This window comes from Mchenga conophoros, linkage group LG15 (assembly GCF_057382185.1).
Source record: "Mchenga conophoros isolate Kocher_MC1m ecotype Shallow Benthic linkage group LG15, M_conophoros_male_GT1.1, whole genome shotgun sequence".
NCBI classification, from domain to species: Eukaryota; Metazoa; Chordata; class Actinopteri; order Cichliformes; family Cichlidae; genus Mchenga; species Mchenga conophoros.
In genome coordinates this window covers 19,942,575-19,955,577 of record NC_140540.1, presented here as the reverse complement: position 1 = coordinate 19,955,577, position 13,003 = coordinate 19,942,575, and the positions used below count along the sequence as shown (strand labels likewise).

Below are 13,003 nucleotides of genomic sequence, written 5' to 3'. Positions count from 1 at the left end.
CAGGACACCTTAAACTAGTTTTTTAATTAAGCAGCAAGGCAGAACAAAATCAGGGCTGTATCAAGACACGAGGACTAAACCCCAATTCAACCAGACCAAGAACTGATCCAGAATTAAAACAGGACTACAACAGTTCAAAATCAGGACTACTTGGGACTTAACCAAGACAGAACCAGAATCAGAACTAGATGATAGTAGCACTAAAAATCATCATAGACCTGCACTACACTTATTTTTTAATTTTACCAAAGTACAATATTTAGATTGAGAAAGGTTTATATAATTATTTAGCCTTGTTGTGCAAACAAGCCTTCATAACTTAATAAATATAGAATTTGAAAAATAACAAACCTAAAAAGAAACACTAGGTATGAGATACATGAGTACCTATGATACGGTGATACTTTTGGTAAACAACCATTTGACTAACATGTGTGTCTCACCTGCTCTTGTTCATCTCTGTTCTGTCCTCATTCTCCATCTCCCTCTCTGTTCCTCTCTCCCTCTTTGTGCTGACAATCATCAAATATACAGATATTTACAAACTCTTCAGATAAAAACACAAACACTTTTTAATTGTAACATCAAATCAGACTAAATGTTTATTTTTTTTTAGATTGATAAATATAAAAAACACATTTGTTAACTTTAAGAGTAAAGAGAGAAATCGTCTGTATTTCTTAATTGCAAATGGCACCAAATTGTATTCAAAATTGAGCCACACTTATGGAGCTCCACAGTTCTTTTCCTGGTGTTTTGGTTGACATCTCTTGATTTTCCCATGTCACAGAAACAGGCTCTGTGTTTTGCCTTATATGCATCCACAGCTGTGCCACCTGTTTACTCACATGGACTCTACTAACCTATCAGAAGCTTCTTCAGCTCAGAATGGAATCGTCTGGAGTTTTCTTATTAATTAACAATAAACTTAGTGTACATGTACTCCTAAATTTGATGAAAGTGATAAAAAACAGACAGCTCTGTCTCTCTTTATTGTGACATTTAACTAATTCAAGAGATATTTCAATATTTATCTAAAACAAAAGTTTACTCTAAATTGATGTTGTGCAGTAAAAATGTTTTATGTTTTCTCCCTAAAGTGTAAATATCTGGTTACAAATGTGAATATCCTGCTGTGTACTGAAATTCCTCTTGTTTTGCATACAAATATACTGAACAACATACAAAGCATAATATATAAAATAACATTTACCTGAGTTTTTCTTTGAAAGAACCCTCTAATGTCCATTCTTATATTTCAGTACATAACTGAAACCGATTTAGTCGGGGAGGGTAAGAACTGAAAATATGAAATAAACACACGTAAGCTAAGAATCTCTAAAAAAAAATAGCATTTGTTCGGCTTTTCATTTCGCCATTTGTTGATTCACTTGAAGAGCAAGTAACGTAATATTGGTCAAGTGATCAGTTTGATATCAATCTTTCGTGATGCACCGTCATATTTACATTATTTGTACGGTACGAATGATTTGCTTTGGTACCTGGTCAAACTTAAGCTCTCCTTAGTATGGCTGGCTCCGTCTCTCCAACAGCGCACTGACGGGCAGCAGCTGCCCCGCCCCCTCGCTCAGTCGCTTAGTGCCTGAGCTTGGATCATACCAATATCAGGGGGGAATTCACGCACAGTCGTAAATTCCCACAGTGTGCACTATGTGCTTCGAATATTGTGTGTACTTTTTGTTTTATACAGTTGTCAGCCAGGCATCTAACTATGAAAAAATTGCACTCCAAAATACCCCGGGCTTCTGACAAAACAACCCGGGCTTAAGCCCAGTAAGCCACCCCCACGCTCCGCCCCTGGACCAAAGTAAGAAAGGTCACCATCAGTAACACACTACAACGGCAGGGAATCAAATCCCACAGTGCCAGACGTGTTCCGCTGCTGAAGCCAGTGCATGTCCAGGCCCGTCTGAAGTTTGCCAGAGAGCACATGGATGATACAGCAGAGGATTGGGAGAATGTCATGTGGTCAGATGAAACCAAAGTAGAACTTTTTGCTATAAACTCAACTCGTCGTGTTTGGAGGAAGAAGAATACTGAGTTGCATCCCAAGAACACCATACCTGCTGTGAAGCATGGGGGTGGAAACATCATGCTATGGGGCTGTTTTTCTGCCAAGGGGACAGGACGACTGATCCGTGTTAAGGACAGAATGAATGGGGCCATGTATCGTGAGATTTTGAGCCAAAACCTCCTTCCATCAGTGAGAACTTTGAAGATGAAACGAGGCTGGGTCTTCCAACATGACAATGATCCAAAACACACCGCCCGGGCAACAAAGGAGTGGCTCCGTAAGAAGCATTTGAAAGTCCTGGAGTGGCCTAGCCATTCTCCAGACCTCAACCCCATAGAAAATCTGTGGCGGGAGTTGAAAGTCCATGTTGCTCTGCGACAGCCCCAAAACATCACTGCTCTCGAGAAGATCTGCATGGAGGAATGGGCCAAAATACCAGCTACTGTGTGTGCAAACCTGGTAAAGACCTATAGTAAACGTTTGACCTCTGTTATTGCCAACAAAGGTTATGTTACAAAGTATTGAGTTGTATTTTTGTTATTGACCAAATACTTATTTTCCACCCTAATTTACAAATAAATTCTTTACAAATCCTACCATGTGGATTCATGGATTTTTTTTTCACATTCTGTCTCTCACAGTTGAAGTGTACCTCTTGTGCAAATTACTGACCTCTGTCATCATTTTAGGTGGGGGAACTTGCACAATCGGTGGCTGACTAAATACTTTTTTGCCCCACTGTATATGCGATGTCAGATGATTGTTTTTTTTAACTAAAAGTTAATTATTATTTGGATGTCAGTGTGTGTTGGTATAACTTTAATGTGGTAATATGCTTTTGTTTGTATGATTTGGCACCCTCTTGTGGCCACAGTTGGTACTTGGGAAGTTGTTATGCCCAGCTAGTTTGCTGCAAGTGCTCAGTGGAGGTGAAACTTTTGCCCACGCATGCCTGTAAGTTTTCATTACATACTATAACCTTAACTATCTGATTTGTGATGCATGTGTAATGTGCATATACTGAGTTACTATTTCAGCTGTGTGGTCATTACTCATTTGTAAAGCTACTTGTGTGCTAGCGACTGTATATTAGCATGTGTTTGCTAACTTGCTATGATCAATAATGCTAGTTAACTGAAGGTGATGTTTATGTTTAATTTAGGCAACCTTAAGATTTATGTTTTTTGCTGGTTGTCATGAAAACTAAGTTTCAATTAGTACATTATGTATGTTCAGTGAATGAGAAGGTAATTATCTGTTTTGTGTTTATTTAGTTTTACAAAAAGAAAAGAGAAAGGAGAGTAATGAAAATGGATAAAGGATACCATGTATAAGAAGCCTCAGTAACATGGCCTGTAAACTGGAGATGCAGATCGAAGTAAAGAAGAATCTCAGTTCAAAGCATTCTCTTCTTCTCATTCTGTTCACTGTCTGTCAAACTGGATAAGCTAAATCACGCCCACATCTAGTGAGGACAGAACACAGTGAATGCATCTATTGTTTAAAAAAGAAAACCCCCTTTTTCTGCTTTCTATCTTATATAAAGACATAAATGCCACTGTGTGAATGGGAGCATTATCTTGCATGCCAGATGTTTTGTTATGGGTTTTATCCGATTTGAGATACTAGTGCAGAGCCAGTTCGTGAGAGTGGAACCCAGGCTACATTTATCCAGAATTGTGTTGTAAGTAAGCAATCAGAAAGATACTGTTTCAGGATACACTCACTGAATGCAGGCCTGAGATTGTCTGTTCAAAGCACGGCTGTGCAGAACAGAATCGCTCATTCAAGCAGTGTGGGTGACAAATTATTTATGTCATTTATTACAGAAAATCAAAGATAAAAATAATTCAAAGTTAACTCAGAAATGGTTAGTTTTAGACCAGATTGACAGATTAACAAGTCAGCAATCAGTCTTTTTCACTGTTTTATGTATTTATTGTTTTCAAAATAAAAGTGTTACTTGGTTTTTGCAATGTGTGCTCAATGAATGATGGTTTGTCTTGGAAATTGTGCAACTTTATAGCTCTAACTATCCGTGAAGTGTATTCAGAAATGATTGAGATGATGTGCATTTTACTAACTAAAGTGTTAAAGAGTATATGTTACATTTTTACTTTCAACTTCCAGGGAAAAGCAGTGTGTCATCATGGAAATGAAAGATGGAAAATGTTGGTTTTCTTTGCACTAATATATGCTGCTGCGTGCAAGCTACATTTACTGATAAAACTGATGTAATTTTCAGGCTGTATTGCCCAACCCTCAAACCTTGAGGGAAAGACTGGTAACAAAAAACAATATTTAGCCAAAATATGAGAATTTTTCACCCAAATAACCTCAGTCTCAGCGCTGGGCTTACTGTGGGCACAAACATCCACAAACAAAGTTTGAAGCAAGTGGGATGCACCGTTTTTGACCTAGGCAAAGAACAGATGGACATATAGAGATCTGAGTTATTCCAGTGTTTTTGTTACAATACGGGGAAGATATTTCATCATAAAAAACGATGTTGTTCCATTTTTATTTTTTTTATTTTAGCCATAGAAGCAACTCAGTTTAATAAATTTATCAGTGCATTTACTCCTGAATATTGAGCATGACTAAAAAGAATAATATTTTTTGACAATATGTTTTATGTCCACATTAATAGAGGACCCATATCAGTGAAACGTTGTTTAAAATCTTTTCTTTCTCAATCTTTTAGGCGCCTTAAAGTAATTATTACTTTTGTGTGTTCTTCTGTTCTTGGTTATCTGTAAACCACAAACGGCTTTTTCCACTGTGCAAAACTAAACGCAGGAGAATTTTCTACGCACAGTAGGATTTCTTTGGTGGGCTCCTTTCCTACATTAACAACTGTTATAACAGATAATAGCTGTAATGAAGCAAGGATGTGGTCTGTGTTGCAGTAGGGGTGGGGGTATTTTAATCTGCACATGAAATTGGCATAATCCTTTTCTTTTCTTTTTCTTCTTTTTTTTTGCAGACCAGTTCAACTTTTTTTTTTTAAGCTCTAAAAACTTTTGGTACCAAAACATGTTCATCAAAAAGGCCTGAAACATTTCTTTGTTATACTGCCAAATCTTTATTTGCAACACACTGCAAAATAAAAGCAATATATTGATTGTTACAGACTGCCAGCCAGCGAGCAGTGGTGATACCACCCTGAGTACACCTGAACACATCTGATCTTGTAGGCTAAGCAGGGTCTGGCCTGGTTAGTACTTTGATTAAGAGAGACTCACAAAGGAAGGGGAAGTTAAAAAGCTTACAGTACCATGAAAAGATTTTTGCCCCCTTCCTGATTTTATAGTTTTTTGAGTAATCCTCGTGCTTTATGATAAGTGTACTTATCATTTTTCTTATCTGTGAAAATAAAATGTATCATTCAATGTGACTGCCTTACAAAGAACAGTGGGGGTTTTTTGCATTATGGTCAAATAAATTAATGCGTTTTAATTCGGTATCATCCATGGTTTTTTTCTTCTTCTGCTTATCCAGTTCGGGGTCGTAAGGCGCCTGGCACTTATCCCAGGTGTCATGAGGCAAGAGGTGGGGTTTACGCTGCACTCATACCTACAGCCAATTCAAAAACACCAATTAACCTAACATCCATGAATGTGGGAGGAAGCCAGAGTGCCTGAAGAGAACCCATACAGGCACAGGGAGAAAATACAAGCGCCACACAGAAAACCCCAGCCAGCTGGTGGATTTGAGCCCAGGACCTTCATGCTGTGAGGCAACAGTACTAACCACCATACGACCATGTGTTGGTTAGCCCTCAATGGGTATATGAAAATACATTTTACATCTGCAAAGAATTGTCATCATTATGTCACAGAATATAATTTCCCATTTGAAATCATAGCACAGTAAGCATGAAAGCTAAAGATTAAAAAAAAAAGGTAACACGAGAGAAATAACACCACAGACAAATGACCTATAAAATAAACTACTGAATGCAAATCCCAAAAGAATTGAATCATTCTGCATTTTATATTCTTGACTAGCAGGTTTTTTTTACTTCAACCCAGCTTGTCCGAAAAGAAACATAAAAATGAATATGTCAAGGCTCAAGCCTGGTTTCTTAACTTGCAAAAGTCAAGGCCTTTTACAATTCTGTTATAAGTCTTTGAGTTATTTTGGTGCAAAAGTATGTGAATTCTCTTGATCTGACACAGCACAGTTTGAATTCTATCTTTTCTCTACGCAACATAGGAAAACTGACTATTTTTATTCCTGTAAATCTGTGTGAGATTTGTTTGTGTATCTAATCAGTGGACCAATAACTAGATGGAATATATGGCATTTACAAGCCACAGGCAGTATAGTACCAGTGGAAGTAAGAAAAGGCTTTGCAATGCTATAAAATGACCTATCATATAATAAAACCCTGGTAGTGAGAGAAGGCAGTAATGGTTTTTGCCACACTCCCTCTCTTTTAGGAGAGCTATCCCAACAGGAAGGTAAAAGAGAGAATCTAAACAAGCACCCGCTGTGAGTTCAATGGTAGATAATCATTTCTTTGCCTTTTATTACTGCTGACACCAATTGTTGGGCGTACATATTGAGCCAGAAAGCTGAGATGGTGCGCAGGGCCACTGTGTGTGTGTTTGCATCTAAACTGCTGTCCTCACTAAGGTTCTTCAACATGCTGCCGATTCTTCATTCTTCTACAAGCATTAAAAGCGGTAAATTTATGTTTTTCCCCTTCTTTACGTCTTTCCCTGCATGTGCTGCATTCATCTGTGTTTTTGTCTCTGTCATTTTGTGTCTGCACTGCACTTCCAAGGTGCACTGAAGGTGTAAATCAGCAGCTCTTGTGGCTTCCGTGTCCCATAAAGCTCCCCGAAAGCTGTCCCCTTGTGTGTTGTTCACGGTCTGGCCTTGCTCTTCTAGCTCCTCCTCAACTTTAAAGTACACATTTGTTCTCCCCACCTCCAAATAAAAATCATCAAGGACATCTATGTATATACCCACGGCACCAATCTGGACACACCCTTGCTTTGTTGGAACATTGTTGTGGACCTTTTGCATCTGAACCAGCAATCAGCGGGAAAAACAAAGACACCACCGAGATGTGCAACACAGGAAACTCTATGGTGCTATAACAAGGGGAGAAATTTGAATTTTACACTGTAAAAATGAACTCACTATCTGATAATGCAATGAACACTAATGAACATTGCAGTCCATTCAGTGTCATTTATTGATTAACTAAAAATCTATGATGCCTCAGTCATAATTGTGATTTATATGATAAATCAGCATTTCTTCAGTTTTGTACTGTCTGGGACACCAAATAATTAATTAATTTATGTTATTAATGAAAATAGAAAATGTTACTGATGTTTATCTTCTTTTTTCTTGCACAAATCGGTAAACAAATTGAGAGGAATCACCTAAACTGACATCATCAATGTCTGCAGGAGACCAGGAGGTTTTTATCTTAGCAAATATTGGAGAAATAGATGTTTATACATTAGTCCTTGTGCAGTGTTCTTACTGGGAAACTCATAAAAACTTGTCTGCAGACTCAAAAAGTGCTGCAGTAAATAAACACTTTAATGCAAAGATAAAACAATTGTGAAACACAAAGGGCATTTTAAAAAAATGACAGTAGAAAGCTGCTATCAGATCTTGAATTTAAATATTTGGATTTGTTTGTTGACTTCACAATACAATGGGGAAATACTTACAGTTCAAGCTGTTGCAGCACAGTAAACACAACTTCTTTTGCAATATGGTCGTACATGAATCCCCTTCACTGTTCATTAAAGACCCACAAAAGTTTTTGTCTCATGTACTTGTAGTTTAACTCTGTTCAGTCGCTTTAAAAGGAATATAGCACTTCCTGTGACTGTGACAACAAATACTGTGAAAATACTGAGAAATTTTACACTGTTGTATCCACTCTTTTCAAGTCATGCCAGATGTTTCTTTTCTCCCTGGTGGTTAATGAGCCGAGCGTAATCTGACATCAGGAGGTTCCTTTGCTATCAAGGAGGGGGAAAAGCTGCACAACTGCAAAATAAGTGAGCTGAGGTAGAAACAAAGGCCATGGTCCTGAAACAGAGAAAATTTCCCACACTTGAATAAAACAACTTGGCATGATGAAAAGCTATTTAAACCATCAGCCTCGCATGGAATCAAAAGAATTCATAATTATACTCCTACATAGCTCTATGTCTGTGAAGGTTCTCAGTCATCCAGGTCATCGTAGTCAAAGGAGCTTGCAAAGAAAAGCGTCTGGACTTCTTTAAGTTACTTGAAGACGTTTCACCTCTCATCCAAGAAGCTTCTTCAGTTCTAAGGTCAAATGGTGGAGAGTCCCAGATATAAACCTAGTGGGAGTATCCCCCCACAGAGGGACAAAAGGACCCCCTGATGATCCTCTAATCGCCTAAGCCAAGGTGTGAAACTGGGTGTGGGTCCCAATCAGCCAGAGTTTCGGGTATGTTCATTGTGAAACCTGGCCCCACCTAATCATGCGAATTCCTGTCAGATGGCCCAGGATGTGAGTGGGCGTTAAGGCGTCTGGGAAGGGATCTCAAAACTGGATTATAGATGGCAGAGAGTTGGTGTCGTAAACCCCCGCCTCTGTTCAAAGATGGTCGCTCACAGTGGACATAGATGGCTTCTTTCACTCCTCTTTCAAACCATCTGTCCTCTCTGTCCAAAATGTGAACATTGGCATCCTCGAAAGAGTGTCCTTTATCCTTAAGATGCAGATGGACTGCTGAGTCTTGTCCTGTGGAGGTGGCTCTTCTGTGTTGTGCCATGCGCTTGTGAAGTGGCTGTTTGGTCTCTCCAATGTAGAGGTCTGGGCATTCCTCGCTGCACTGTACAGCATACACCACATTGTTAAGTCTGTGTTTTGGCGTTTTGTCTTTCAGGTGAACCGGTTTTTGTCTGAGCGTGTTGCTGGGTCTGAAATGCACCGGGATGTCGTGCTTGGAGAAAACTCTCCTGAGTTTTTCTGATACACCGGCTACATAGGGGATGACAATGTTGTTGCGTCTGTCCTTCTTATCCTCCCTCGCTGGTGTCTGGTCTTCTTTTCTGTGCCTCTTTGCTGACTTTAAGAACGCCCATTTAGGATAGCCGCACGTTTTGAGTGCTTCCTTTACATGTGTGTGTTCCTTCTTTTTTCCTTCAGGCTTAGAGGAACATGTTCTGCCCGGTGGTGTAGGGTCCTGATTACTCCAAGTTTGTGTTCCAAAGGGTGATGGGAGTCAAAGAGGAGGTACTGGTCCGTGTGTGTGGGCTTCCGGTAAACTTTGATGTTGAGGTTGCCATTCTCTTCAATGTGCACAGCGCAGTCCAGGAAAGGCAAACAGTTGTCCTTTGTGTCTTCCCTGGTGAACTTGATGTTTTTATCCACAGCGTTAATGTGCGCAGTGAAAGATTCCACTTCTTGTGTCTTGATTTTGACCCAGGTGTCGTCCACATATCTGTACCAGTGGCTGGGTACTCTTCCTTTGAAAGAGCCAAGAGCCTTCCTTTCCACTTCCTCCATGTAAAGGTTGGCTACAATAGGTGACACGGGGGAGCCCATGGCACAGCCATGTTTTTGTCTATAAGTTTTGAGATCCCTTCCCAGACGCCTTAACGCCCACTCACATCCTGGGCCATCTGACCTCAGGAATTCGCATGATAAGGTGGGGCCAGGTTTCACAATGAACATACCCGAAACTCTGGCTGATTGGGACCCACACCCAAATTTACACCTTGGCTCAGGCGATTAGAGGATCATCAGGGGGTCCTTTTGTCCCTCTGTGGGGGGTTACTCCCACTAGGTTTATATCTGGGACTCTCCACCATTTGACCTTAGAACTGAAGAAGCTTCTTGGATGAGAGGTGAAACATCTTCAAGCAACTTAAAGAAGTCCAGACGCTTTTCTTTGCAAGCTCCCTACATAGCTCTCTATTACTTCCTAGTTTTCATCTGATTTTTCCTTTTCCCTGAGTAATTACACATTTTAATGGGACTTGTAACTAGCTGGATGTGATTTAAGATGACACAGATATGTGTAAAAGTTCAGGGGTTTTTTGCAATTGTGATGTGCATTATGCGAGTTGTTGATTTTTTTGTTCTTGATATGAAGTTTAAAGAATCTTGCTCTGTCAAACTTTTGAGAAGGGATCGTAAGGTCAGATTATATGTGGCATAAAACGAACAGCATTTCATAAAAAGAACCTCATACCAACAGTCAACCATGGTCGTGGTAGTGTGATGGTTTTAGAGTGGTGTGGTCAAAGTCTGAACCTAAATTAAAACAATTCTGCAAAAAAAAGAAAGAAAGAAAGAAAGAAAGAAAGAAAGAAAGAAAGAAAGAAAGAAAGAGAGCGGGCCAAAATTCTCACAGTGATCTGAAAAACTCACACTTGACTGCAATTATTAGATATAGGGGACACATTGGCCCCTATATCTAATATATGTAATATCTACATCTAATAACACATTTTTGATTTACTCAGGTTATCTTTGTTTAAACTAATGGAGATAAATTTACAATTATTTGATGATCTGAAACATAGAAGTGTGACAAAAATGCAAAAATGTAAAAAAAAAAAAATCAGAAAGGGGGAAATATTTTCTCTCAGCGCTGTATACAGCTGCATTCATCTCGTTTGATCACTCAAAGTGCTTCTACCGCAAATCTTATTAAACCAATCACACACAGCACTTTTCTCGGCCTTAGCACTTCCACACACAATAACAACGTTCAAACATTCCAGCAGATACACTGGGAGAAAAACAGGGTTCAGTATGTTGCCCGAGGACACTTGGACACACGGTCTTGAGGAGTCGGGGATTGATCCACTGCCTAAATATGATATGAAGCAATTTAGTGAAGAAATGCTAAATGTTCCTGTTGCGTAAATTAAAGCTTCTAACGGGCTCAGCACTATCCACAGACAACAAGCTGATATTGCCTAATTTCACAGTGTAAACGTTCAAGTTATAAAAATAAAATTAAACCAAAAAAAATCCACATCGGGATGACTGGACAATATCTGCACAGTCTTAAAACATATATACACAATGCAGACACTCAGTTCTTCTTTCCCTCTTATCTGTTCCCTGACACTCTTCACTTCTTCTGATCTCTCTGCACCTCCCTTTCTTCTTTTCCCTGACACGGCCTCTCTCTTGCTCTCTTGCATTGATTAATTCCACAGGGTTGCCGTTTGATGCTTTTCAAGCCCCGTCCTCCTACCATCACCCGGGGCTACACAGACGACCGGAGGGATACTGACTCAAAGCTTTGAGAAAGAGAGAACTTTCTTCACTAAAAGATCAAGACACTTCTTCCTGAGTTGTTGATTGAGTGTTGAAAAACGGCTCAGAGCTCTTGGTCTTCGGGGAAGGCGAAATTATTTTACCTGCTCAACAAAAACACAGCAATATTTGAAAAACACATCTCACTTGGTGTGTAAGACAGGCTGTTTTTTTAATGGTTGTGCAGCTATATTTTATATTGGTTATGGTTAGATAGTGACTACACCATTGTTTTTCTTTTTCCATCCTACACTGGTGTTCTTGTTATACTTGAGTAACTGCAATCGCATAGACTGAAACCTGAGTTTATGTCTGCATTCTAACTGTAAGTTATAACATTTTAGTATAGTTTTAGTATCTCTAAATCATATTTATCTGACTTGGCAGGGCTGTTTTGTCTGATGTAGCTGGATGCAGAGATGTGCACAAGATGTCCTTTGGCACTGGTGCCTAGATGCACCAGCCGCAGCAATACTGGCTGCTAAGGGATATTTGTTCTGTTTTAAAGTGAAAAACTCCACATTTAGGGGTTCTAGGGGTGGTGGTGGAGTAACTCACAAGTTTGCCTGCTAGGATTCTGGCTTGTGTACCATTGGGGACATTTTTTAGTATGTTTTTACTTTCTCATTACTTTTGTTTATGCTCACTTTTTATTTTTGCTTTCACTTGCTAGTTAGGTTTGTCTACCAAAAATTACGTTGTTAGATTGAAGTACCAAAAAATACTAGAGGGAAGGCGTAGAGAAAGAATGTGCAAGTTAAAAATAACTCTCATCAAGTCCATTGAATTGTGATGCTCAGGGGTCCTGTGTGTTAAGAGGATGCAATTATCCATATGTGATGATTTTGGAAGATCCACCTCATTATAATCTTGTGCATCACTGCACCGATGCCATAGGACACCTCATGTGTATCAGTGTGTTGCCTGTGGCTTTGGGGGAAGTATTTTAATGGTGAATGAAGTGAATGGGATGAATATGAGTCTGCAAAAGCCAACCAGTTTGCATGTCTTAGTCAGCAAATGAACTTTTTCAAGCTCAACAAGATGGTGTAGTATGCCAACCGGTGAACTGACAGGATGCAGGGAACTAAATTTAGCTAGAAAACCACATTGTTGGGAAAAATATCAATAATGATATCAAATTTTGAAAAATTCTGAATTTGAATGAACCTATTTTTAGCTCTTCTTTACCTGCCCACAGTAGGTGTGACAAGTGTTTTGCTAATGTGTGTCTCATTTTGTCATGAGCATACCCTGGGAATATACTTGGTGTGTGCCCTTAACATTGCAGCTTGAACTCAGTGCAAACACACCAAGTTTATTTCAGAAGCATCATATTTGCTGCACAGTCTTTTATTTTGAAATTTGACCAGATTTTCTCTGCTGTTTTTGTGTTTGACTTCCTGCAGTCCTCACATGCTCTGTGCAATTTCATGCGGCTTCCATGAAAAAAAGAAAAAAAAAATCGTCCACTATTTTAACAGTATTTCATGCGAAACTGAGCAGAGGTCAGCTCCTGACACACTTCTGAAAAGTCCTCCTCGTCAGCCTCGTCTTGAGTGGTTGTAATCAGCAGCCATGTTGAAGCCAGATTGCTTTTTTTCTGCACCATGTATCCGACTGCAGCTCCTCATCTCATCTCAGTGGTTTGAAGTTTTGGTTGTGTCTTGTTCTAACGTAAA

General features: G+C 39.4%; 1 protein-coding gene and 1 long non-coding RNA gene across 5 annotated transcripts in view; both read right to left on the bottom strand.

Annotated features, from left to right (window-relative positions):
- Window positions 1-269: 269 nt before the first annotated feature.
- Window positions 270-1,644, bottom strand: LOC146558228 (uncharacterized). The gene is made up of 3 exons (XR_014888655.1): window positions 1,503-1,644; window positions 1,214-1,300; window positions 270-512 (listed from the first exon to the last, which is right to left on the bottom strand). It is a non-coding gene; the product is annotated as an uncharacterized LOC146558228 (long non-coding RNA).
- A 6,335-nt stretch (window positions 1,645-7,979) lies between these two features.
- tbc1d32 (TBC1 domain family, member 32) overlaps window positions 7,980-13,003 on the bottom strand; it is a 183,804-nt gene continuing 178,780 nt past the window's right edge. For all 4 annotated transcript variants that reach the window (XM_085246203.1, XM_085246204.1, XM_085246206.1 and 1 more), the window contains exon 34: window positions 7,980-8,101. In XM_085246203.1, the coding sequence (XP_085102329.1) occupies window positions 7,991-8,101 (111 nt within the window). In that variant the 3' untranslated portion in view covers window positions 7,980-7,990. The remainder of the gene's footprint in view (window positions 8,102-13,003) is intronic.